At 41.4% G+C, this 27,866-nt stretch overlaps 1 protein-coding gene across 3 annotated transcripts in view; it reads right to left on the minus strand.

Annotated features, from left to right (window-relative positions):
* Positions 1-27,866, minus strand: part of NFIA (nuclear factor I A) — a 400,777-nt gene that overhangs the window by 114,752 nt on the left and 258,159 nt on the right. For all 3 annotated transcript variants that reach the window (XM_027537074.1, XM_027537072.1, XM_027537073.1), the window contains exons 5-6: positions 9,747-9,864; positions 2,765-2,892 (exon numbers count right to left, since the gene is read on the minus strand). In XM_027537074.1, coding sequence (XP_027392875.1) covers positions 2,765-2,892; positions 9,747-9,864 — 246 coding nt within the window. The remainder of the gene's footprint in view (positions 1-2,764; positions 2,893-9,746; positions 9,865-27,866) is intronic.

Genomic DNA, 27,866 nt, shown 5'->3' on the forward strand with positions numbered 1-27,866 from the left:
TTACATGTGTGGACCACTAAAAGCCTCCTACTCAATGAACTGTATCCCTGGGGAGATGCTAGGCCTGGATCAGTGTGGGAACAACATAAGGGTGTCCTCTGTGCCAAAAGGGGATTGGGCTAGATGGAAAATCCCCCAAAAGGACCATCTGGCAGCATAAATTATCCATTTAAAATGGCTGGTGTGAGTTAGTGACACCAAAGCCACCAGGAACATGTACAACATCCTTCAGTTGAGTTTTAATGTCCCCTCAGGCCCTGTTTCTATTACGACTTTCTATGCTGAATACGGACAAATGTAAATTTATCCACTGTCCCCTCCCACCCCCTGCATATATACCATGAAACTGCATTTTTCAATAATGAAAAAGAAATAGAGAATGGAGCATCAGTCCAGGAATACAGTAAAAGTATGAGGGATTTCTCTAAAAGTATACATTTTTTCCCTTAAAGAATCCCCCCTACAATTAATTATATGCTTACACTATATGTGTATATGTATATAGCATGTGTGTATATATACATATAGTATAATATATAGTGTAATTGTGTGTGTGTGTGTGTGTCTCTTCCCCAAAAGGATATATCTCTTCCCCAAAAGGATTCAGCCATTAAACTTTAGTTGTTTAATGACCATAAGGGATAGTTATTCAGATGTTAAAATTTATGATCAGTTGAATCAGAACATGCAGAAGAGGGGAACAGAATTATTCTGAATAAAAGAGTCACTAGGTCAACATATTCTATATTTAACCTACTCCCACAGCCCCCACATAGACTCAAAAGGAATCTACTTAAGGATCCAGAGGACAGGCTCCTGGAAGAGGAGCTTCATGTACATCAACAACAAAAAAAGCAGCTCAGTCTGTGTAAAACCGAGTTAGTATGACTCTCGAGCACAATGTCCCAAACCTATATATTTTGAGTCTCACTTTCACAGAAGCAGGTAAACTAGCCAGGACTTTAACTGGCCTTTTAAAAAGGGTTTAAAGAACATGTAGATCTTTTAATTTTTTAACAGCACATAAGCTTCTCATTGGCACTATCCTGAGGTCGTGCTAACGTGCATTTACCAGCATGGGTAGTCAGCACGTTCATTTAGGCCAGGGCGTATTTCCTGACCGCTTTCGGCAAACTGGCATGGATCTCTGTGTGGGGTGAGCTGATGCGTAGCCCTCTGTAGAAGACCCATCACACCCTGAGCACTATGTTGATGATACTTAGAAAATGGTGGCACCAGAGGTAAACCCCATCCTTACACCTCCCGTATCACCACATAATGATCTTCTTATGTGTCTGTTCTCCACCCCAACTGTGAATTCCTTGAAAGCAGGAGCCACAACCTTCTCATTCAGCTTTGAGTTCCCAGAACCAGGCATAGTGCCTCATCCACAAAAAATTTCTCAGTGAAACTGTGAGTCAATGAATGGATGAGCTGGGTAAAAACATTAGGTAGAAGGGAGGCAAAATGAAATCTTCACATTTTGGTAAAGGGAACAAGACAAAGGACTCAGCTAGTGGGGACCGAGGTTTTGTTTTTAATTATCATACAGTAAAACTGCCTGGGGGCTCAGAAGTGGAAGGCATGCATTTCTAGTAATATGAATGTTAACACATGTATAGATTCCTGTAACCACCACCACAATCAGGATATAGAACAGTTCCATCATCCCCCAAGCCTCCGCTGTGTTGCTTCCTCTATAGTCACACTCTCTGAAGATTCTCTTTTGATATGTTAGGGGGAGAGAAAGGAGTTAAGATTGAAGGTGAAGGGGTTCAGAGATTTTCTCGCTGCTTGTTTATTCTGAGGCAAGAATTGGGAAAATCTTTTCAAACTTACTGTGCTAGGTATAATTCTTAGTTGGGTCATGTATATTACTTCATTTAATTCTCAACAACACTGAAATGCGTATTATTATTGACAGATGGTAAAAATGGAGACACTTAGTCTCAGAGAGGTTAGGTGGTTTGCCCATAATCACACAGCCAGCCGAAGCGGAGCCAGGATTACACTCAACCTGTTTTTTTCCAAAGCCCACTCTATTCTCTACATCATTAGACTGCGTATTGAGGAAGGTACTGGAGAAGATTCTCCCTTGCCAATCTGGAGGTTATAGACACTGAGAAAAGTTTCAAAAGGCTTCTGCTATCAGAATTAGTCACGTGGCTCAAGACTCCAGAGTCAGGACTAAACCCCAGGAGGTTAGACTAGCAGTCATCATTTGCTCAGTTCATAAAAGACGGACATAAAGATAGCTATTCCTTTTATTTTTATTTTTTTAGCTGCTGCTTTTAAATAGAAAAAGAATTGTGATGACAAAACATATTTAAAAGTTTCCTCATTTTATAAAGATCCAAGTGCAAGCTACTGCACAGGGAGCCCTTCTTTCCTCTCTAATGCTACTGATGCAGTCGAAAAAGTTGATGGATTTTTATTTTGATAAAAGATAAAACCAAACCCAAAAGGCAGTTAGTATAAAATGAAAGCAAAGGCAAACGGAGCACTGGATCGCTGTGTAGTGAAAACATGTAAGAGTAGAAAACCCTACACACCATTCTCAATCTTTCACCTCAGTTGAATGGCATCCTTGCCCTGCCACCCTTTCATAAAAGCAGCCGTCAGGTACAGACGTGTTCACGTGGAGAAAGTCAGAAAGTCCACTGCTCTGAGCTCACTCCCTTCGCGTTCTGCCTAGCGTCACTCCCTCCTCCCCACCAACCCCCACCACATCTTAGACTTCACAGTGGCCGCCCGCCCTGCTTACCTGGCTCCACTTCATGCCACCCGCTGGACTGACTTCCGCTCCCCGGGGAGCGCCCTTGGCCTGTGTAAAATGGCTCTTCACCGGGACTGTCCATTTCATCCTCCACAGACTTGAGGCGCTTCGTGGAGCTGAAATAACAAACGGGTACATGTTTAAAAGCCATTCAAACCACCTTTCTCCCGGACGTGGCATCTCTGGTGGAAAGAAAGCCAAGGAAGGAAGCAACTGGGTAACTCAGTGTAGTTCCGTGGGCTTCTTTGGGCTCCTGTTCAGTTTAGTGAGTCACTGGATGGAGAACAAACTCTTGGGTCTATGTTGTTCCAAGTGTCTGGGTTTGGTTTTTACTGTCACTTGAGTTGCTGCTGCCGCCACATCCGGTTCCTTTTTCCTTTGAGGAACTGCTGGCTGGCTCGTCTCCTGTCTCCACCTGGAAGACTGGGTAGTAAGCCCACATGTCTATCTCCCAGAGCGCTGGCTGGGGCGTTGCCATCAGCAACGATCCTAGACATCTACTTAACCCCTCTGGTGCCCCAGGAAGGAGAAAAATCAGGGCACACAACACTCGAAGTAAAGCCTGAATTGCCTTTTGGGTTTTTTTGGGCCATATTTTCTCATCTTCTACTTAGAGCTCTTCATTTAAAAAATACTTATTGCACAGTGACAATACCTTCCTTCCACTTTTGCCTCATTCGTTCACTGTTTTATCTCCAGTGCCTGGACTGGGACCTGGCCTACTGCCACTGTGCAGGCCCTAGAGATAAAGCAGTGAACAAACGAGACAAAAGTGGAAGAATTCTACTTATTCTCCCTGTGAGAATAAGGGACGTGGAAAAAAGAGTGACCCAGTGACTTGCATGCCACTTCTCTACAAGGAAATTACCAAAAATGAACTTCTGTGCCATCAAGTGGGGATGTTTTAGCTTTGGAGAAGTATGGTTGGGAAATTTCCAGAATATATTCTATTTCTTCCAGTTAAAGAACTGAGGTCTTTTTCTCCCAATTTGAGGTTGCAAGAGTTAAAAGGTAGTGACATGCTACATGTTGCTAATGTTGTTCTAATTGTATTAATTGATTATGTAACTAACATACCAGAATGAGTAGATTTCACACCTGGTGTGAGTACTAGTTGGGTAATCTCTTCCTCACATGTCAGGTACAAAATTTTAAATATATATTCATTCATCAAACATTTACTGTGCACCTCCCACATGTCATGTACTGTGCTAAAGGCTAGAATATTGAAATGAATCAGATATAACACCTGTGTTCATGGGGTTTACAATCTCATGGATGAAGAACAAGAGGTAAACGAAATCGTGCACAGAGAAATACAGGTATGATGGTGGAACCGCACAGAGGTTATAGTGTGTTCCTTGATGGAGGAAGAAAGCAATGATACACAAAGAAGGTCGGGAAATGATGCCCACAGGGCATGGTTCCTGAACTGTCTGTAAGAGAGTGAGTAAGGAGAAGAAGCAGAAAGAAAAACAGGGCAGGGAAAGGCTGTTATTCAGGTGATGCATTCCTGAGGCAGCCATTCTGGATTTTAAGATACTGAAATACTTCTTTATCAACTGGCAAAGTCCCACTCTCAAGCTCCTCATGTTTGCCCCAACTTTGCCACCCCATCTTTGGCCCAGGACAGCTTCATGATCCCAAACCTACAGGGTTAAGGTCTGGCACATTAGAGGCATTCCAGGACTTGGCACTGTGGCAGGGCAGGTCTGCCCTAACTGGTATGCTCCTGTCACCCAGGTTACTAGCTATTCCCAACATCACTCCAGGAGGAAGGTGCACGTCACGCAGAAACGACACCACAAGCAGTGTGTGACGCTCGCAGAGCTGACAGGTTAAACACAGGTTAAAAGTGTTAAAAGGTTAAAACAGGTTAAAAGTGGCAGGAGGGGTACAGAGAAAGATGGGGTGAAGGTGATAGAAGATATTGTATATCTGGACTTTATCTTACAAGCAATAGAGGCTCCCTGAATAGATCTAAACAGGAAGTGATGTCAGAGTCATCTGTCAGAAAGGTCATTCTGGTAGTTGCAGAGATGACGGCTTTTGAAGAGCTAAGGGAAAAGAAGGAGACAGAACCTTCCCCGGGGAGACAGTTAAGAGGCCACTGCAGCCATCCCAGTAAAAAAGTGAGGAAGACACAGTTCAAGGCATGAAATTCTAGTTACTGAAGTTGCCATTCCAGGAGTCTTAGCCTTTAAGCTCTATTCTCATGAAAGCTAGATCGCAGGAAAGCAACAGACCTGCAGCATGCTAGCTTAGTATCCAAAGGAAAAAACCTCTAACAATTTATTTAATGTCCATTGCCTGGCTTTCCTTGAAGTTTAATGAAAAAGAGCCACTCAAAGAATTTTTCTGTATTTTATGTAAAACTGCATCTAACAGAAGTACTTTATAAAAGGACATACACAAAAAAACTCCTAATACATAAAACCAGAAAACATGTCGTTTCTTTAAAAGAAATTCTAGTTTCCTTTTATTGGAAAAGGTACATTACATAACCTGGTGCTTTCCCTTCTTGCCTTGGAAACCAGGCATCTCAGGACTAAACCTAAGGAATAACTCTGGGTTCAGGTTCTTGATATAAGAGTCTCTCCCATCTTTCCACATGGTTTCTGCCCTCTCTGTATTTAATATTATCTGTTATAGTTTTTAAATTGAAAGCCACCTGAAATAATTTTAGTTAGAAGTTGAAAGAATACAAATTGGAAACAGAATAAATATTTTCTTGTGTTCCCTGGCAAATAAAAGGCAAGACCTACATTCTCTGACAGGAGCTTGAGATCTGTGAAGAAGGAGATTATCAGGATTTTTTTTTAAAGCTCTAGTGCCTATCACAGTATCTGACTAATAACAGATGCTCAAACACTGCTGAATTGGGCTACAGATTTAGAAACAGTCACATGAGTGCTTGTGACAAGGATTTGCCCAAGTGTCATGATTCAGTGAGATCCCACCCAAAAGGCCAACTTCATTACCTATCATTCTCCAAGTACCAATATTTTTCTGAGTTTCTAATGCTTTTGATTTCCTTGGTGTCCTCTAGAATAAAATGCAAATACTCATGCATTAAGACTTAGTTACTCAATTGTATTCGATTCTTTGCAACCCCATGGACTGTAGCTTGCCATGTTCCTCTGTCCATGGAATTCTCTAGGCAAGAATACCGGATTGGGTCAGTAGCCATTCCCTTCTCCAGGGGATCTTCCTGACTTAGGGATCAAACCTGGGACTACTGTATTGCAGGCAGATTCTTTATCATCTGAGCCACTAAGGAAGCCCTACTCATGTGGTTATTAAATCCTAAAGGTGAGAGAGTCTGTAGATATTAGCTGACCCCTCAGTTTGAAAGCAAGGACTGTCAGGGCAATGTTGACACAGGATAAATGTTGGGAAGGTGGAGATACAGGCTAGAGGAGAGAACAAGATCCAGGAAGGAAGAAAATTAGAAGTGCCAGGAGCGATGGGTGAAGGGCTTCCAGGACAAAGTTTACTGACTTCACAAACCTGACAGCTGGTTTATCTTGATGAAGTTCTTTGGGATAAGAAAAGCATATTTCATCCCAATTTTTATATTACCCCTTCTATGATTTTGAACATATTTACTGGAAGGAATACAGAACCTACAGTTAAAGCCTATCAATCTTTATTTTTTTAAATTTAGATATGAATCAGTCATTACTTTTGTTCCTTATTATTTTTTTTTATTTTGGCTGTGCTGCACGACATACAGTATCTTAGTTCCCCAACCAAGGATGGAACCCGTGCCCTCTGCAGTGGAAGCTCGGAGTCCTAACCACTGGACAGCCAGGGAACCCCCAGTTATTAATTCTGGCTTCTTGCTCTTGACTATCTAACATAAATTCTATTCTCCTAGAAACACTTGAGGGACACAGGAAAGGACCAGTAAGGTCTCTACATAAGAAGGAGGATAAATACTCTTTTAAGTAATGACACACCACCTATTCTTGGGTGTGGAATTTGTTCTGTCTTTAGCAATACTACCTAGAAATTAAGGGAAGACTATTATCTTCATTTCAAATATTTGCTTAATTCCTACTATGTGCAAAGCCTAGATGCTGTATCTTGTCCCTAAAGAACAGCAAAATGCCTCTTTCCTGAGTGTTCCAAATGCTCTGAACTACAAATCTTCATTCACGCATCAGTCTATATCATGAGACTGCAAAACTCCTGTTACTTGACTTTACTTGCTTGTTACTTGCTTTATGGATCTCATATCCTTGGGACTTAATACGTGTTTGCAGCTGAACTGGAAGAGTTCAGCAGGGGTCCCCGCCCTCCGTGTGTGGACCAGGACCTCCTGTCAGATCAGCAGCAGCATCAGATGAGAAATCAAGTGCACAATGACTGTCATGTGTTTGAGTCATCCCAGCCACTACCCCACCCCAATCTGTGGGAAAACTGTCTTCCATGAAACTGGTCCCTGCTGCCAAAAAGGTTGGGGACCGCTGCTCTAAGGGATCTGCAATCCAGAAGGGGAGGCAGGAACCGTACATACCTCCAAGATGGTAATAATGATTCAAAATAGCAAATGCTAACTGTCCATGAAAAGTAGAGATGCCAGATAATCCTTTCTGGGGGCTTCCTATTCTATTCCTTCCTGAAAAAGTGAGCCCCATTCCTAAGAGGATCCAGTGTCAAAACAGTATTGTTTGAAAGTTCCAGCAGCTCCAAGTTTGAATGTAGACTCTACCATTTACTTGGTCTGCAACCTTGGGCACGTTACTTAACTTCTCTGAGTTGTGGGCTGATACATTGTTACATGCAGCACTGTCTGTACTGTAAAATTACTGTGAAGATTAACGCCTATCAGGTATGTAAAGCACCTAATACAGTGACTGCCACAGAGCAGGTGACCAATTAATATTGGCATAACATAAACAAAGACTGATTGGTTGATGAACTTTTCTATATGGAAATCTGGGGTATTCTTCTGGGCACAGTTCCTCAACTGTACACAGATAATTCTGCTGAGTCTATATATTTAAAGAATAATTTTAAAAGAATCATCTTAGGAGAGCCTAATGAGAGCAAAACAAACATATTATCAAGTTATTAACTACTGATGCTGTGTATAATTACTGCCTTATCAGGGTTAGTTATTTGCAGAATATGGGAATGACACTAGCTTTTTAAAGTACGTTAATAACCAGGCTTCCACACAGAAAGTTGAAACAAAAGGCAAAAAACAGCTGGAGAAGCTGGGCTGTCCATGGTACACGCACAGTGCACATATGAAAAACAAACAGTCAATCGACTTTTAAATTAATCACTAACCACAAGTATTTGCAAAGCTTTTTTATGTTGACTAAGTGTAGTTACACACAATGTCCCTTCCATCAGCAAACATTCAAAATCCTCAGAATGTATTACTACCTGAATACGTTCAAAATCTCATTCTTTTGTTATAAGTGTTTTTTTTTTAACGTGGGGGTGGGAGGGGTGGCGCTGGAGACGACTTTTTTATACCCCAGTGAACTAGGGGGGACATTTAAATAACGTGAAAGATGATGGTAGGACTTGGTGGTTATATGTGGGAAAATACTGTTTATTTAACCATCTTCAAGTTATTGGTAATGACCAAGCTGATGATTTTTTTAAGTAATGATGGTTAAAATACATAAAGTCAAGGTAAGAATGAGTCTCTACCAGGGAAAATTTCTATCATCTGGACATTGTTTTAAATCCTCAAATGCTTGCTTTAGGAGGAACATACCTTTGTCAAATGTTTTTCTGCAAAGTACACAAACATTAAAGATCGTTCTGCACCATTCTTTTCTTTGTTGTCACAGTCCAGCGCTAAAGCCAATTTGTAAAAGAATACTGTGGGTTTAATGCCTAATCCCTTTCCCTCCGGTACAGGTTATCTGGAGACAACAGGATCTTGCAAAATGCTTCATTCTGATTTTGGCTTTGTGACCCCAAGGGGATCAAGCACCCTGGAATCGTTATCTGGTTGTGTTCTTTTAGCTTTACTCTTTTAAAGGTCTCCCGGTGCAACCGTGCTTGTGATCTGGCCCCACAATGCTGTCGGGCTGCATTTGCTTTTACATCTTCACACTAGGATATCACATAGTTGCATCTCTCAGAGCAACTCTAATAGACTGGATTTTGAGAACTCTCAGGGCACAGTAGTAGGAAAAGAGCTGAAACTGAGCAGTAACGTTTGCTGCGGGTATGGAGACTGGGACTGTCGTCACCAGGGCCAACTTTCTGCCAAACTAGCCAAAACACTCTCCCCTAGTCGAGCCTTGTCCTTAATTTTCTGAGAACATGCCATTTTCATACTCCATCCTGCCTCTGTGTCTTTGCTCACGTCTTCACCCAGAGCACCATTCCATGACTTTCCATCCCCCTAACTCCCACTAATGCTTACAGTTTACAGCTGAACACAAGACGCTCATTTTGGATAAAGCTGTCTTTAACTATTTTCAGCCCATGCCATAGAATTGACTGAGTGATGTGTATGTGTGAGTCTGTATGTATATATGTGTATGTGTGTATATATGTGTGTGTGTGTGTATGTGTGTGTGTGTGTGAGCTTATGTTGTTGTTTAATTGCTAAGTCATGTCCGACTCATTTGCAACCCCATGGGTTGCAGGCCACAGGCTCCTCTGTCCATGGGAATTCCCAGGCAAGAATACTAGAGTGGGTTGCCATTTCCTTGTCCAGGGAATTTTCCTGACTCAGGGATGGAAACTACATTTCCTGAATTGGCAGGTGGATACCTGGGAAGCGCTGCCCCCACCCCACATGCACACATAGGCATGCCGCCTGTGCATTTGCTCTCTGTCCTCAGTGATACTGGAAATCCACTCGGGCTGAACCCACTTCTACTATCTATTACCAGAGGCACACTGCTAAGTGTCTAGTAGGCCCAGAGTTAAAAATCAAGGTGTGTAAACTAGGAAGTTTGACCTCATTAAGAGCCAACAATAAAATTACCTGGTAGAGGATGTGCTGGGTAAAGACCTCCTCATTGCTCCTGGACTCATGCTGTAGTATGAAGAACTTTCTAAATCTGAGAGAGAAAAATTGGGACCAGTTCCTGCAGCTATTGGTGCTAGAATTAAAAAAAAAAAAAAAAGAAAGAAATATCAGGTAAGGTCTGTGAATAAAAGATCAATGAGAGCATATTTCAGTGTTACATTTAACACATTTTATATTTGAATTTATATGGTTAGCTTATCCAAATTGATCAGTAATGAACTCAGACCTTAAAAGAATTCTGACAATAAAAATCCTCTGCATCAGAAGGACATATATTTTTTTATAACACATCTTTCATCTTCCCTATTTTTTTGTAATGGTAAATTGTCACTAAGGTTGCCATATTCCTGGATGCTTCTAACAAATACCTTCACATTTCGGTCTGCTACTTTTCTTGAACGACTAGCATTCCCTGGGTTTTTCTAGCTTTGTTTGATTGTGACAGCTTCCACACATCTGTATTTTGGAATTAGTTTTGAACTGCAAATTCATCTTTTGCAGGTCACCCAATCCCAATTTCATGCGATGAGAATGTGTGATTTCCCCCTACTCCCAATCCCCTCAGCACCCTGCATACATCTTTACTGTCTGTCCCACCTTCCAGTTTAAGGCAAGGTCCTCAAACTGTGGTTCCTGAGCCATAATTTTTGTAGGTAAATTTGTACTGGAATAGCCGCACACCTTCATTTACATATCATCTCTGCTTCCACACTGCAAGAGCAGAGTAGCTGTGACAGAGCCCATATGGTTCACTATGCTGAAAATATTTATATAGAAAAATTTGTTGACCTCTGATTCAAGGGACTGTTAAAAATAACTTTGACTACACATGATTTTCAGGGCTAACCCTTGTGTGAGATGTGATTCTCTGCACTTTTTATATGTCCTGGAGCCTCTAGATATCCTGTTTACAGAAGTAGCTTAATAAGTATTTTTAAATGAATAAATAACATCTACCAATCTTAAAAGACAATTCTGTGTAAATAGTGGTGTAATTATATACATGCAAGGAATCTGTTCTTTTGAAAGATTATACAAGGCGGGAGCAATAGATGCATGTTTTTCTGTATCAAGGCATTAGTTTGAGAGTTTTAAAGCCCGTAGAAGTGAATATATAAATAAATTAAATAGAGGCTCATATCCATAAGAAGAAAGGATAATTAGGAAAATCATGAACCAGGGACTTTCACTCTTTCAACCAATGATTACTGAGAGTCTGCTACTGCCAAGAATTATGCTGGGTAAGGAAGACACTTAAATGAATGGCATGGTCCCTACCCTGAAACAGCTCTAGAGTTAGGCTGGCAGATCAATTTCAATACACTCTGATAAGTCAGTCCTTTGCTAGTGTTATTCCTAGATATGGCTGCATAGAAGTGGGTATCTAACTCAGCCGAGGGATGAGAGGTTCAAGGGAGTAAAAGGGCCTCAGCAAATGTGAGGCCTGGGAAGAATGTTAAAAGGACAAGTAGGTTTTATCCATTAGAGGAATGGAGGCATTCTAGGTAGAGAGAATAGCATTTATACAGGTAAGAGAACATAAAATGTGTATTGGATTATGATAACTTGGTATGATGTGGTACATATTAATAATACATGGGGAAAGGGGAGATTTAAGGTCAGGTGGTAAAGAACTTGCTTGTCAATGCAAGAGATATGGGTTCAATCCTTGGGTCAGGAAGATCCCCTGGAAAAGGAAATGGCAACCCACTCCAGTAGTCTTGCCTGGGAAATTCCATGGACAGAGGAGCCTGGTGGCTACAGTCCATGGGGTTGCAAATGAATCAGACATGACTTAGCAACTGAAGAAAAACAATAACAATATGAAGGGTAGGTAGATTTCTTTAAGGAATATGAATTTGAGTTCAGTCAGTTCTCAAGTTTATAAGCTATGAAGCTCTATCACACTCCACTATAAGGGGACTATTAGGAGTATGCTACTAGTATCTAATATAATCCCTTACGATAGGAGGCAGTCAGTAAGCATCGGTCAAATGTAATTGTTAGTCAAAGGGAAACCAACAAAGTACAAGAATGCTACTGTCAAATCTGTACTTATAAGCTAGACATGCCACCTGTCAGGAGGATAAGTATGGGGTACGGGGGTGGGGCAGCTGAAGAATATAATCAATAAAACCAGGGAGACCAGTCGAGTCATTTAAATAAGAGAAGATGGGGGCATGGTCCAAGGGATAGAAAGGAGGAGTCTGGAGACAGCTGTTTAGGAGCTGAAACTGAGAACATGTATTGACTTCTGAAGTGTGGTAATGGTGGAAAATGAGGGCTACAGGATAATTCCTAGGACAGATTTTTGGGGAACTGGGGAGACTGTGAAGCCATAATAAAACTATGGAATTAAGAAACAGCATGAGGGGCAAAGCAATTTCTAAAATAAACACTTAGTTGTTTGATAATGGCAATGGTTAGACCTTAATCACAACTATCATTATATAAAAATAGCCACTGCTAAGAAATAGAAAATACTGAAATTCACATCAGTTCAGTTCAGTTCAGTCACTCAGCTGTGTCCGACTCTTTGCGACCCCATGAATCGCAGCATGCCAGGCCTCCCTGTCCATCACCAACTCCCGGAGTTCACCCAGACCCACGTCCATCGAGTCAGTGATGCCATCCAGCCATCTCATCCTCTGTCGTCCCCTTCTCCTCCTGCCCCCAATCCCTCCCAGCATCAGAGTCTTTTCCAATGAGTCAACTCTTCGCATGAGGTGGCCAAAGTACTGGAGTTTCAGCTTTAGCATCATTCCTTCCAAAGAAATCCCAGGGCTGATCTCTTTCAGAATGGACTGGTTGGATCTCCTTGCAGTCCAAGGGACTCTCAAGAGTCTTCTCCAACACCACACTTCAAAAGCATCAATTCTTTGGCACTCAGCCTTCTTCACAGTCCAACTCTCACATCCATACATGACCACTGGAAAAACCATAGCCTTGACTAGATGGACCCTTGTTGGCAAAGTAATGTCTCTGCTTTTCAATATGCTATCTAGGTTGGTCATAACTTTCCTTCCAAGGAGTAAGCGTCTTTTAATTTCATGGCTGCAATCACCATCTGCAGTGATTTTGGAGCCCAAAAAAATAAAGTCTGACACTGTTTCCACTGTTTCCCCATCTATTTCCCACGAAGCGATGGGACCGGATGCCATGATCTTCGTTTTCTGAATGTTGAGCTTTAAGCCAACTTTTTCACTCTCCACTTTCACTTTTATCTAGAGGCTTTTTAGTTCCTCTTTACTTTCTGCCATAATGGTGGTGTTATCTGCATATCTGAGGTTATTGATATCTCTCCTGGCAATCTTGATTCCAGCTTGTGTTTCTTCCAGTCCAGCGTTTCTCATGATGTACTCTGCATAGTAAGTTAAATAAGCAGGGTGACAATATACAGCCTTGACGTACTCCTTTTCCTATTTGGAATCAGTCTGTTGTTCCATGTCCAGTTCTAACTGTTGCTTCCTGACCTGCATACAGATTTACTTTCTGAAATTCAAACACATCTCTCAATGACAGGCTCTAATCGAGGAAGGTCTTTACTTCAAAAACAGATGGTTAGGCTTGACAATGAGTGTAAACAGAGTTCTAATGAACAATTTTGCTAGTCATTCCCTAATTTGTTTTTTATATCAAACTTATTTGCATAATTTCCACTTTGATTTCATAATACTTTATGCCTTAAATAGGCCATGGGGTGCAGAGGGGATTGCTGTAATGGGGGCGTGGATCACCCATGACCCCTCTTAGCAGCCTGGCATATAATAGGTGGGTTTTTTTTTTTTTTTTTAATTTATTTGGCCACACCGGGTCTTGGTTGTGGCACACGAGTTCTTCCATCATTCCTTGCAGCATGCAGGATCTTTTCCAGTTGCAGCATTTGAACACTTAGTTGTGGCATGCGGGATATATTTCCCTGACCAGGGATCGGATCCAGGCCCCCTGCCCTGGGAGTGCAAAGTCTTAGCTACCGGACCACCAGGGGAGTCCCTTAATAGGTGCTTACAGTTTGTGCCTTCATGGAGCTTAGAGATTGGCATCTCTTGTTAACTAAAACAGAGGATAAGGCTGGATTCAGTTTTCTTCACAAGTTTCAAGATGGGGTTGAGGCTTCAGCCGGATGGAGCACTGTGGAAACTGGATGACCCCACTCCTTCGTCTTGGAAGGAAACATAGAGCAAAATGTAAAGAAGATGGACTTGACTGAACGAGAGAAGTCTGAGGCCCCCCATCTGCTGGTGAACATCCAGTTGCTCTTACATTGAACACTTTGTCTATCGTGCTCTAGGGCTTCCCGGGGGGTGCTAGTGGTAAAGAACCCACCTGCTAATGCAGAAGACATAACAGGCGTGGATTCCATCCCTGAATTGGGAAGATCCCCTGGAGAAGGGAATGTCAGTCCACTCCAGTATTCTTGCCTGGAGAATTCCATGGCCAGAGGAGCCTGGTGGGCTACAGTCCGTAGGGTCACAGAGTTGGACATGACTGAGGTGATTTAGAATGCAAAGACACTATCATGTTCTAGTCTAGAAAATGTATTTTGCCTTGATTATATTTCTAAAATGTCAAGGGAGGCAGAATAGGTGAAGGGAGAAGAATACTCGTGTGCATGTGGTATGTCCACTTCTTAGAGAGAATAAAAAAATAATTAAGCCCACAGAAATGTTCCTTAACTTGCCTGTGTATTTCCTTCCTGTGAGCCACTTATTAGCTGTAATCTAAGAACACTGGGTGTCCTGGCAGCATGGGACACCTTCCATAGCACCTATTGATTTCTGGTGAATAACATCAGGATTTGGCAAACTGATTATATACGTCTTGAGTTTTAAAACCTCACTACATTTCTGAAATGAGACTGGGTTTCACACCTGGGTTACATAACTCTAATAACTCACAGATCCAAATTCTGCTTTCTTCAAAAGAGTCTTGTAAGGCAACATCGTCCAGTCCTGTCTATGTGTATGGTTGGTATGCATGTCAGCTTACTGGAGTGGATTCTGATTCAGTGAAACTGTGAGAGCCAAAGAGAAAGGCTTTTTTATATCTGAGGGTAGAGGTCACGGTCAAAATACCATTGCAATGCACTGAGTATTGTCCGCGCCTCTAATCTGGAGAACTGGAAGTCTTGCCAAGTAACTAACAATTCAAAAGGTGGCCTTTTGGTAGGCTTTTCTGAGAACCTGGGGGCTCATGTTTTGAGAAGCACTTTATTTATTATACCTAACTTAAATCTTAAACAATCTTTTCAGGAAAGGTACATTTTCTAGATGAGGCGAACTAAGCCCTGGAGTGAGGTTAAATCACTTGCCCTGGATCACAGAAAGGCAAGGAAGAGAGACAGCCAGGATTAAAATTCAAGGATGTCTGACCTCAAAAGCTGGGCTTTTTCTGCCGTACCACCCTGAATTTCATGTACAATATTGGTCTTAAACTTGAGATGATAAAAGGGTATATATTGTATCTGCCCCACAGGGTTTATAACCTAGTGGAATAATAAAAAAAATTATACCTGAATATCTAATGCAAGGAATATGTTAAATCTCACAGGGGAAATGAATAGATGTGTTAGGGAGGTTCAAAGGAGTAATAGATCTCATTGGCTTGTGGGATCAGAAAAAGGGCTGACCAGGAAGAATGGGTGCTTAAACTGAGAGAGTGATCTGTGGGATCCGTGACATTTTCTGAGAATGGGAGTGATAGAATAATTACGGAATCTGAGGAATGCTGCTCGTGCAGGCTCCCCAGGCAGCTCAGTGGTAAGGAATCTGCCTGCAGGAGATGCAGGGGATGCGGGTTCAATTCTTCGATTGGGAAGATCCCTTGGATGAGGAAATGGCAACCCACTCCAATATTCTTGCCTGGGAAATTCCATGGACAGGGGAGCCTGACGGGCTACAGTCCATGAGGTCACAAAGAGCTGGACACGACTGAGTATGCACGCGTGAGGAATATTAGTACAGCAACAGCATACAGATGGAACATTGGGTGACTATAACTCTGGAGGTGGGGAAATCAGTTGATAGGTTGATTTGGGAGTCCTGGCAAAAAGGAATGGAGACCTAAACTATGCTGTCAAGGATGAAAATAAAATTTTCACAGTTGGTAAATAGTGAATAGGTATAAAAGGCCAGTTTCTAATTACACACAATGAAAGGGCATAAATAAGCAAATAATATTATTCTAATAAATATAAAATATAAAAAGATGTATATAATGAAATGTGCTAATGATGGTATTATGTCTTTTTTGCAAATCAGGGAAATGCATCTGCCCAGGATGTCAAGCTGGGCTTCTGAAGCTAACGACTAACTGCTTGCTGGTTTGGTATAGAGATTATGGCCACTGCCAATCAAACATGGGGATGTTAAGGAAGGACTAGACCAGCCACAACACTTCCTTTCTGCTCCGTACTTTGTGAAACTGATTTTTCTCCATGTGTACTTGACCATAGGCTTCATCATTTTTTATCTCTTATTAATATATAAGATTTTCTACCCAACTAGATTGAGCGCAATTTAAGCTCTGTAAGGACAGACATCCCAGAGCATAGAAAAAGTGCTGGTCAGGGCCTTGGAGAGACTGTTTATAGAGTCTAGCCCTGCCAGTAACCACCAGAGGAACTTGGTTAAGTCACTTAGTCACTTAAGCTCTTTGGATTTCATAATGCTAGGAATAATTATAATAAAAATGAAAATCCATTACCTCTGCCACCAGCACCATTTACAGCACTGACATGGTCGTCACCATCCCAACAACAAGGACTCACATTGGGCAGACCCTGGCTAAGAGCTTTAAGCTCCTCATCCTATTTAATCCTCACACCACCACTAGGGAGGACTGAGGCATGAGGAGGGTTAGTAACTTTCCTGGGTCATGAAGTTGGGCGGTTACACCGGGTGGCCTTTAATGCTACAGATCCCACAGTCTCTTTTATATCCCCAAACAGCTGATGCGCAATAAATATGTTTTGAATTAAAAAGAGTAAATATGTATTCTATTTGCACCCCCTCCCCCCAAACTTTACTTAGAAATCTGTAAATACACATAAATGGTGAGAAAGGGCTTCTCATTCCTCTTAATTAGCACTGCGATTAGTCCAACCTAAAGCGTTTGTGGATTTTTGCTCCACCGAGGAGTTTTCCTCAAAAGGTTAACTTTGGGGAATTGTCTCTTAGATTTTATTCCTAAATCATTCATGCCCCTGCCCCCACCCTTCTTTCCTGTCATCTGTAGAATGTAGTCTTTGTGTCATTTCTTAATAAATGGTTTGCTATTAAGGAATCATTACAGTAATGTGGGCTATTGGAAGAAAGGGGTTACTTTAGTAGCCAACCCTCTTAATGACCTGCTCTTCAGTACACATTAGTAGTTGGATAAGGTTGTGGTTATTGAACTTCTGCCATCCACCAGAGACAATCTGCTCAGGCTTGCATTGTTGGAAAGAGAGGATGATGGAAAAAAAATTTTTTTTCTATCCAAAATTTCAAGCTACTCTGCCTGGGAGATGACAGGCACTGAGTTTATAACTTGCTTAATGGGAGTCAGCGGGGAGTATTACCTAAACGACCAGTGTGGCCAGTCTATGGTTAAAAGCACATCTTCTCTGAGAGGCTGCATTTGGGTACTGTTGTTCAGTCACTCAGTCGTGTCTGACTCTTTGCAACCCCATGGACTGTAGCATGCCAGGCTTCCCCGTCCTTCACTATCTCCTGGAATTTGTTCAAACTCATGCCCTTTGAGTTGGTGATGCCATTCAACCATCTCATCCTCTGTTGCCTTTTTCTCCTTCTGCCTGCAATCTTTCCCAGCATCAGGGTCTTGCCCAATGAGTCGACTCTTCACATCAGGTGGCCAAAGTATTGGTGCTTCAGCTTCAGCATCAGTCCTTCCAAAGAATATTCAGGGTTGATTTCCTTTACGATTGAATAATTTGATCTCTTTGCTGTCCAAGGGACTCTCAAGAGTCTTATCCAGCACCACAGTTCAAAAGCATCAGTTCTTCAGCACTCAACCTTCTTTATGGTTCAATTCTCACATCCATACACGACTACTGAAAAAACCATAACTTTGACAATATGGACCTTTGTCAGCAAAGTAATGTCTCTGCTTTTTAATATGCTGTCTAGGTTTGTCATAGCTTTTCTTCCAAGGAGCAAGCATCTTTTAATTTTGTGGCTACAGTCACGGTGTACGGTGATTTTGGCATCCAAGAAAATAAAATCTGTAGCTATTTCTACTTTTTCCCCATCTAATTGCCATGAAGTGATAGGACTGGATGCCATGATCTCAGTTTTTTGAATGCTGAGTTTTAAGCCAGCTTTTTCATTCTCCTCTTTCACCCTCATCAAGAGGCTCTTTAAGCCAGCTCTTTAGTTCCTCTTCACTTTCTGCCATTAGAGCAGTATCATCTGTATAACTGAGGTTGTTGTTCACCAAATACTTATGGAGCAACTCTAATGTGCCAGGCACTGCTCCCGGTGCTTGAGATCCATCAGTGGACAAGATATATAAAAACCCTTGCCCTGGTGGTGTTTACATTTTAAAGATTAAAAATCACACCTGGCCCTCCCTCAAATCTGCATGACAACTAAAGAAGATGGAGTAATGGCCAGTAGGTATCCCCCAAGAAACACTATGAGGACTTAGCAGTGGATTTCCAACTTCTAAAATAAGCACTGAAAGAAAAGAGAGGTCCATTGCTCTCTAGAGTGCATACTCTAATACACTCACTGAGATTTTGTGAACTCGTACTTTAAGACTAGAGGGGACAAAAAAAGTCCAACGGCAGCACACAGCTCTGAGAGCCCAGCACAATTTAGTGTTGTTTGGCATGCCAGTGGCAAAGATCTTGTAAGAAAGTCCACGTCACAGGCACAAAGGAGTGAACATGGGCAAACACTTGGTCTTCTTCCTATCAAAGGCGCAGTTGTAAACGTACAATGCTATGAAAACTCAAGCAAATCTGGAATCGTCGTTAAAGGGAATTAACTTGGAAAGTAATTTATGGCAAGAAAATTCAACTCCTTTGTTATCTTCCTTTTACCATAATATGCTTCCTGAACACTGCCTATGAGAAAGGGCTTTTAGAAAGAAAAAAAATAAGTATAGTAAAATTAACTCATTTTATCAATTTGTGCTCTCGGCCAGAGTTTCCTGACTGTGGCTACGAGGGGCTGTAAAACTGATGAATTTGCATGGAAAAAGAAACCAGTGTAAGTAATTTGTGTAAGAGGGAACACGGACATAGACTGCTATAATTCAGACACCCTGCAGATAGCAGACTGCTGCAGTGTGAGCAGTTATGGGTTAGAAAAATGACCACACTGCAGTCAGTCTGACTTGAATGGAAATCAATCATAAAGGTACTTTCTCTGCAGCTTCAACACCACAGTCTTCAGCAACTCCTTTGCCAAGCAGATTTCTGGTCTGTAAACCGTGCGCTGATCTCCTTTCCCCTTTCTTCCATTCTGAAAGATCTGGCCAATGAAGGCAGGGAGTGTGTTTTTCCAGAATGGAACATAAAAGAGAGGCACTGAACTAAAACAAGGGTTTCCCTCTATGTGAAAATGAACTTCCCTGCTATTATAAGATTGAAGCAATGTTTTTTATGAAATGAAGTATTAAGTGCCAAAACCCAGCAGAATGCTTTAACCCTCTCAAAGGCATCGCTAACACAGAGCACCATTTTCACACATTCATGTTTTGAGAACCAAAGGTAAGGAATATGTGTGCCTGGGATGGCAAGAAGGTAAACAGAGGAATTTTTATTTCTAAAAAATTTTTTTCTTTTACTAAAATAAGAACCATTCACTGATACCCTCCTTCCTCCCCACTATGAGCCATGAAGCTGGTTCATCTTTGATAGATAATTATTAGGAGTTCAATTTGTAAATAAAGCATATTCAGGCACTTTATCTATAATCATAAAGTCCAGTCTTGGGTCTCAATAAACTTCCATATCGACTCTATAAAGCAAAGGACTGTCTGCTACTTATTTCTGTATTCTCAGCACACAGTAACTCATGCTTCATACATTCACATCCAACAGATGACTACTGAGTTGAACTAAAATTATATGAGCTTGTTAATGAAAAATGGTGAGGAACTAATATTTATCCAGCATTTATTGTGTGCTAGGCAATGGAATAGGTGTTTTATCTGAATTATCTCATTTCATCCTTGCCTGGGGACATGGAATGTGTATTTGTATTTATTCTCATTGACAAGTAAGAAAACGAGCTGTGCGGTTAAGCAGCAAGATCAGGATCACAGCTAAACATGTGACAGAGCAGGGCCTTGAGCCCAGATATCTAGATACCTGCAAAGAAACACAGGTGAAACACGCATTTCTCCTTGTCTTTCCGTCATCACTGGCTACTGGAGAGATGAATTTAATAAGATTTAAATAGAAAAATATTTATCACCCACCACATAACTGGCAAAATGACTATCTCATCCTCTCCCTTCTCACTTCTTTCTTTTTAGAGTTCTGAGTGTCAGGCAGTAGTGCCTTCACTGGGTGAAGAGCCAGACACATGGTCCAGCTGAGCAACCCACAGTGGGGTTAGTGATGCTGACGGGTCTCTTGCATTTGTGGCTTCTGCCTTTGGGACCGACACTGATTATCTGCATTTTAGAGTATCATTTCGTCACAGCTTTTGGTTGAGGTTGAATGTGCTACCCGTTTAGTATATGATACAGCCTGGGCCATGGGATTAAGTCTTTTCTGACAGGGGATGGATCTGATGGCCTAAAAGGTCTTTTCACCACAATGATCTATAAACCAGGGATGGGCTTCTAACGTAACCCTCTTAACCAAGAGTGCACTGGGACTATCCGACTATTAGCTATTAGGAAACCAAACTATGTCAACAGAGTCCCATCCCTACAACCTACAAATCCAGCCATCTCCAACAATTCTCAATATTTTCAGCAAGACCTGTTTAGTTTTTTTCCTCTTCCACCTGTTGAAAAACTCTGGGTGCTAGTATGTCCTCATATCAATCACATATTGGATTAAATCCGTTCCCAGTATTTGACCTAAAATGTGGCTTTTCTGAGTGTGATTCCCATCAGTCTTGTCCTTGACATGCCTATAGAGTCATCAGCAATGGTCTCTACAATCAGCAAGAGTTAGTGAGGACACTATATTCCAACAAAAATCTCAACATAGTATTTGAAGTCTTATTGTGGGGTAATATAAGAATTCTGTCAGGCTTTTGGAAATCACCAAAATGTCTTTTAGTTCCCTAAATGTTACTTATTGAATATAAACATCTGTTCTGTAAAAATCAAGGCTTATGAGTGCATAAGTATAGACTTACTAAAAACTACATTGGCAGAAATGACCTCCAGCATGCTGGGATTTTTATGTCCATAATGAAAAAGAAAGTGAAATTTTCAAATATTGTAAAACCAAATACTTTTTAAACCTGAAAAAAACCCACAGTATGGCTGGCCACTTAAAAGATTGTTAACATGTCAGTGTTTAGACTGAGGATTTTTAAATATCTTGCTATCCATTCAAAGCCCTGGAAGAGAAATTTCCAGGATAACATAGAAACATAGGCTTTGGCTGAAAGCTTGAGGAATAAAAATTTTTTGGATTCCTAAAGTAGACAAATTAGATCTAGTATTGGCATGCTCTTATTCTATCAGAATTACTAACTCTGAAGGGGTCACTAGAATGGTCCTGGTAATAAATTGATTTTTAGAACATGAATTCTGTAACCAGTCCCTGTTAATTTATACACACACACACACATACACACACACATATTTTAAATAAATTTGCTGATAGTATGGTCAGCTCAAAGATCAACTCTGAGTAAAAGATAAGAGACAGAATCCCTGTTCAATAATAACTACAGTAGTTACCATTGCTGAGCATCTACTATGTGCTAGATGCTTGACACTTTCCACTTCATCCTTAAAACACTCCTGAAGGGGGCTTCTATTTCCATTACTCAGACATAGGCCCAGCACACAACTGGTACTTAATAAATCTTTGCTGATTGAATAAATGATGGTTACCTATGAAGAGAACACAGCTGAGAGGGGTTAAATGTTGCCCAAAGTCAGCTAGCAGAGCCAGGTCACCTATTATCTCTATAACTATTTTATAATACCATGATGCCATCTTGTATTTGATTTTATGTAATATATCATCCAAAGAAAGAATTACCTAGAAAAGATGATAAACAGATGAACAGATGAGAAGAGATCATAACAAAACAGTGTGTACATCAAGGTGTTAAGTGTTTTGCTTTTTCCTGAGTCAAATCTTTACAATAAAAATATTCACAGTCTGGCAAATTTAGCAGAAGATTCAGCTAAGAAAAGAAAATAAGAGGCTGTCTAAATCTTGCCGTAAGAACTCACTGCTTCAACCAGGAAGACTGTAGGGGTGTGTGTGTAACACACCCTTCATGCACCGCATTGACTGATGGGTCTGCTGATGTCATGAGCTTGTCCTTATCCTAGCTCTGATTTCAGCTGAGATGGTGATCATAACACCACTGCCAGAGCACACAACAAACAACACAGGGTATATGCACATTTCAATTTGTAGGTAAGCGTGGGAACACTTTTTTAGAGCGTGGCTCTTTCTCAAGTGGGTGAGGAGAGGAGGACAGGAAAAAAAATCATGTTTGGCCACACATACTGTGAGCCAGGACTCAGAAGAATGAGTAGTTTGATGAAAATTTCTATTACTGCCAGTTCATTCCATTTGTTGCCAGCCTTACTGTCCAAATATTCACCCCAAATATGTCAAGAAAATTAAAAGAAAAAATTTATACTACAAAACATCCTTCTGAACTAACTCAATTTCAGTATTTATTTTGAAAATTTATTGAATTATAGTAGAGGAAACCCACTAAATTAAGCCAGTAAGACTGGCATTTTTTTTCTTCCTAAGAGTATGGCAATATTTATTACTTTATCTCTCGATGAGGGGCTGATGAAAACTAGAAAATAAAACATTTGCGATGTCATAATATATTCGGAATAAGGTGGCTTTGACAGGCAAAGTGAAAAACACATACAGAGCCAATCAGTATTCTCTATTTCATAATGCAACAGATTTTCTTGAAAAACTGCACTTTGGAGATAGGCGTTTTGATTTTTTTTAAAGGAACTCCTACTCTTTTGTGTGCTGCACATGATACCCTTACTCTGGAAGAGGTGCCATTGACTTCTACAGATAGAAAATGTGTGATGTTCATTTTAAAATTACTAGTAGAGCCTGCTATTGACCATCTAATTATGCCGAGTTCCATTTATAAACATAGCTAACCACTAAGTTTATGGAGACTTTTTGTGCTGCTTTAATAGGATATTGATCGAGAGCATAGTTTGAGTGGACTGCCATTGAATTGTGTAATGGCAAACAAGAGGCAAGGTCACAGCCACTGTTCATGCTAGGGCTGCAGTCTATTTTTTATTATAATCTTTCTGGTTCTTCCTTTAATGCTCAAGCCCAAATGGTTTCTTTCAAAAGAAGAACTTGCGTAAGAATATAATCTTATTTTTAAAAATAATTTCCATGCCCTGATCAAAGGTGAACCAATACGCCACTTGTTCAGAAAAGAAAGTTTCATATCTACTCCACTTTAATGAAGACCTAAAACCCAGCAAATCTTTAAAATGGCGCCCCCGAAGGACGAGGACATTCGGAATCTCTTATCCTATACTAATTTCTTCATGAGCCTTTCTTTGCAAGAACATTTTGTAATTTTCAAGTTTGGGCTTGTCCCTGTCAAAGAGATTCATTTCCTCGTTGTACCTTGGAGGCGAGTTAATTCTGTTGTAGTAGCTCCATCGTGGCAGGTTAGACTGTTACCAAAAGAGTTCCTACTAAATTGCTGGCCAGAAAACCAAGGGTGTGGATGTGGGTTCCCCAGAGATGCACAAAGGACCTAGAGACTTCAAAAAGAATTTTACGAATGAACTGCAAGTTGGATCTTAGCAACGATTCCCGTGTGAGAATACAGAAGAGTGCGCATTTCTAAAGCAGCAAACAGCCACTAGGGTGCCACCTCATGCCAGGCTGAGCAGACGCCTTCCTCCATTCACTCCTGCTCTCCATTGACAAACACCTCGGGAATTCTGTAGCCACCCAGCAGCCTGGCTTTGTGGCAGAGCCAGGATGGTTCAGCTGCTGGATTTTAATCGATTCTGCAGCAGTGCAATGGGAACCCCAAATCAGTCTGGGTAACTGAGAGTGGTTTTCACACCCAAAGATTCTAAGGCTGGCCACAGTGTACTGAGAACCCTGGCTTTTCAAAATTCCAGGGCCATGAAGTCATCCCCAGCCACGAAGTTTACTTAACCCTTGCAGCCGGCTCGGGTGTACAAACCACGGCTAGAAAATTAGAACCCGTCAGGCCAGAGTCACAATGGCCTGTGTGTATTTGCGGTTTTCCTCTTTTCCCAGTGAAGTATTTAAGGTTTCAGAGTCATTCCACCAACTTCAAGACAGTCAGCACTTTAGAAGGAAATGGGCAGAAGGAGTGGGTTTTTTTTTTTAAGGAGGATTTTCTGGGTTCATACCAGGCAGAATATCTGACAGCCTCAAAGCACTCACTCTGAGGAAAACATCGGTGCCAAATAAAGAAGAGAGGGTGCTGACAGAGAGCACCATCTAAGCGGCATCATTCAGCTGCCAGTGGAGTGGGCTCTCTTTGTAGCAACTTTATGGGAGACAGACCCATCTGAAAATGCTTCTAGAAGGCTTTGTTTGAAAATGCAGCATCATGTCAGAGCCATTTCAACAGATGGTTCCTGCCTCTTTCCTCACAGTATTATGCTAAAACAACTTCAGTGACTCTGAACCTCATTGTCAGCACTTGTAAAGCCCCTCCCCCAGAGCAGAGAAGACTTCTCCCTTCTCTCTGGCAACGTGTCTAGTGGTCTGTATTCCACCCTCCCTCCCCCAGAACAAAGTAATAAATAACCAGAACTACTTTCAGATGGTCCAAGCACAGGGAGGGAAAAGGTAGGAAAAGAATGAATGTACATTTACTTTTATGCTACAGACTTGCTTTGCTGCTAAGAAAACCAGAACTATCCTTTCTTGCCTTTCACGGACTCCAGATGATGCAAAAAATTAAAAGTTAGGTACACAGCAGACAGGCTTCCCTTGTAGCTCAGATGGTATAGAATCTGCCTGCAATGCAGGAGACCTGGGTTTGATCCTTTGGTCGGGAAGATCCCCTGGAGAGGGAAATGGCTACCCGCTCCAGTATTCTTGCCTGGAGAATCCCATGGACAGAGGAGTCTGGTGGGCTATAGTCCATGGGGTTGCAAAGAGTCAGACACGATTGAGCAACTAATACACACATAAACACACACACACACACACACACATGGATGATGCAAAGAAAGAGGTAAAGAAAGAGGGAAATTGCTGGGAGACAGCAGCAGGAGCCTCTGATTCTAACAGGTGTGTGCAAGTGAGAAGGATAATTAAATGTCGAGCAACCTTGTCACTTGACCCTCATCTCTGAACGTGCAAGGCTAAGCTGGCAGCCCTTCCTTGCGTTTCTCTACCACTGCCACCCTGTAGTAACATGATTATAATCAACAAACTTAGCACATAGTTATTTCAGTGAATCCTCCTGAGGAAACACTGAAATAGCATCTCCCTCCTCTATTAAGTTTAAAAGGAGGAAAACTAAAAACAGAAACTAACTGGAAACCTGGGGAATGTCAATATTTGTTTACCAAATTTAAAAATTAAACTCAAAAGGTCCAGAAAGAGAAAAAATTTTCAAGCTAAGGCCACCATCAGTGTGAATGTTCTGGACCACGTATGTGGTTACAGTTAGTGGTGATGGGGGGACTGGGTGGAGCTGGGACAGACAGGAGGAAGATAAGAACTGTGCAACACGATGGAAGAAATTCTAAGACAGTGAGGACATTAGAAACTTTTACCTTTTACATCCAGGTAAAAGGCTAAACTATAGAAAGAGTAAAGGGATCCCTGGTTGGGGAAGTGGGAGGCACAGGTGATTTGTAAAGAAGTGAGACTGTTCTGTAATAACGGATGCATTTGTCAAAACACATAGAATGTAAAACACAAAGAACCCTCATGTAAACTACAAACTTGAGTTATAATAATATATCACTATCAGCTCATCAATTAAAATGAATGTACCACACTAACAAAAGATGTTAATAAGACAGGAAATTGGGGAGGAAGCCATATTGAAATTCTTTACGATCTCTTAATCTAAAACTATGAACTTAAACTTCTCTAAAGTCTATTCGTTAAAAAGAAAAAAATCAAACCTGAAAACAAATCCAGGAAAAAACTGTAATTAAGTACTTTACTTGTTTTGGTTTACCCAAAAATCATTTTAATTTTTTAACACAAAAATTAATAATTGAAAAGTTTATCAACTCTAACAAGAAATCATAATTTAGTAAAAGTACAGAATCTTTGGATTGTTTGCTTCTATAATTGTTATAGGAGTCTGTGTGTTAGCTGCTCAGTCGTGTCTGACTCTTTGTGACCCCACAGACTGTAGCCTACCAGGCTCCTCTGTCCATGGGATCTTCCAGGCAAGAATACTGGAGTGGGTTGCCATTCCCTTCTCCAGGAAATCTTCCCAACCCAGGGATCTAACCTGGGTCTCCTGCATTGGCAGGTGGATTCCTTACCACTGAGCCATCAGGGAAGCCCTACAGTTGGTTATAGGAGAGGTCATGACCAAAATGTCTACAGGCAGTTGAGTACAGCAAAATGAAAAGAGCAAGTTTCTGAACTTCGAGCATCCCTGATTCCTTCATCTACAAAAAGGGACAATAACAGCAACCATGGGAGGACTGAATGATGTCTAGCACAAGGCCTGGTACTTAGTACTTGATACACTCTAGCTACTATAACTTTTCATATTAGTTTAGCATCATGCTCCTTCCAGGACTAACATCATGCATGAAATTAACTTATATGCCAGTTAGCTTATTTCTATCTCAGGGTTGCAAATGCACCCCAGCCCCACTTATCAGGAAAAAGTGTCCACTGAAGCATTTAAGTGGACGCTTAGCATCTCTACCGTGGGGAAGGGGGCAACACTGTAAGGAACAGTTAAGGATGTTGACGTTATCATGTGACCTGAATGTCTAGTCTTTCAGAACAGTGTGTGGGTGAGGAAGCGTGAGCGGGGGATCCTTCCCCTAGCAGCCAAGGCAATCTTGAGACACAGACCCTGACAAACCTGGATTATAGATCTGCGGGAGGGAGGGGGCTCTACATGGCACTTTGGCCTGAAGCCACAGTTTCGCTGACACAGCCCAGTCCCACTCTTGCCAAACAGTTTCAGTCAGCATGAGGCCATGTGTGAGTGAATCCTAGAGCGATTACACAGCAGAGTGCAGAATCGAAAAGCATTTGGGAGCCGAAGGACGCTCAGGATGCCAGGCATCAGCAACACGGCCCTATACAGGGACAGGAAACAAACCAGGTCCCTCTGCAGATTCAATGTGCGGTCCAACCATAGCCCCTGGCAATTCTCAAGGCAGATTGAGAATTTCCTTGGCAACTGTGTGGGGCAGACTGATGGAAGTCTCGTCAAGATGGGCCCTGAGAAGCCTCGGGATATAAGACCTTAAAGGACACAGAGAACGTGGAAGAAGGCTGTGATTCTGCGGATGGTGAGCAGTGTGGGCCTTGGCCTACAATGGCCTAGGTCTTAGGACACTGACAGTAATGAAAACTTAAAAGGATGCACAGCAGCCAGGGTAGACTACAAAAGGTCTTGGGCACCAATCTTAAGAGAGTTTTCTTTACTCATTAATCTAAGGTGATATCCTGTAAGGGATCTATGAATGAATGTATGTCCCAGTAATGCCATCAGGATAGTTATACTCTTATACTCTATATTACTATTAAAATTATAAGAAAAAAGTAGGATGATGATCACCTTTTAAAAATCTTAAAAAGTAAAAAATATACATATGAGTGCATTACCATTTGTCAATGGCTAATCAGCTGTGCTGTGGCAGCAATATACCCTCCAAGTTAACAAGAAAATCTAGTCTCCAGCTCGCTGTTGGTACTCCTAGAAC

The sequence above is a fragment of the Bos indicus x Bos taurus genome, chromosome 3 (assembly GCF_003369695.1).
Source record: "Bos indicus x Bos taurus breed Angus x Brahman F1 hybrid chromosome 3, Bos_hybrid_MaternalHap_v2.0, whole genome shotgun sequence".
Lineage (NCBI taxonomy): Eukaryota > Metazoa > Chordata > Mammalia > Artiodactyla > Bovidae > Bos > Bos indicus x Bos taurus.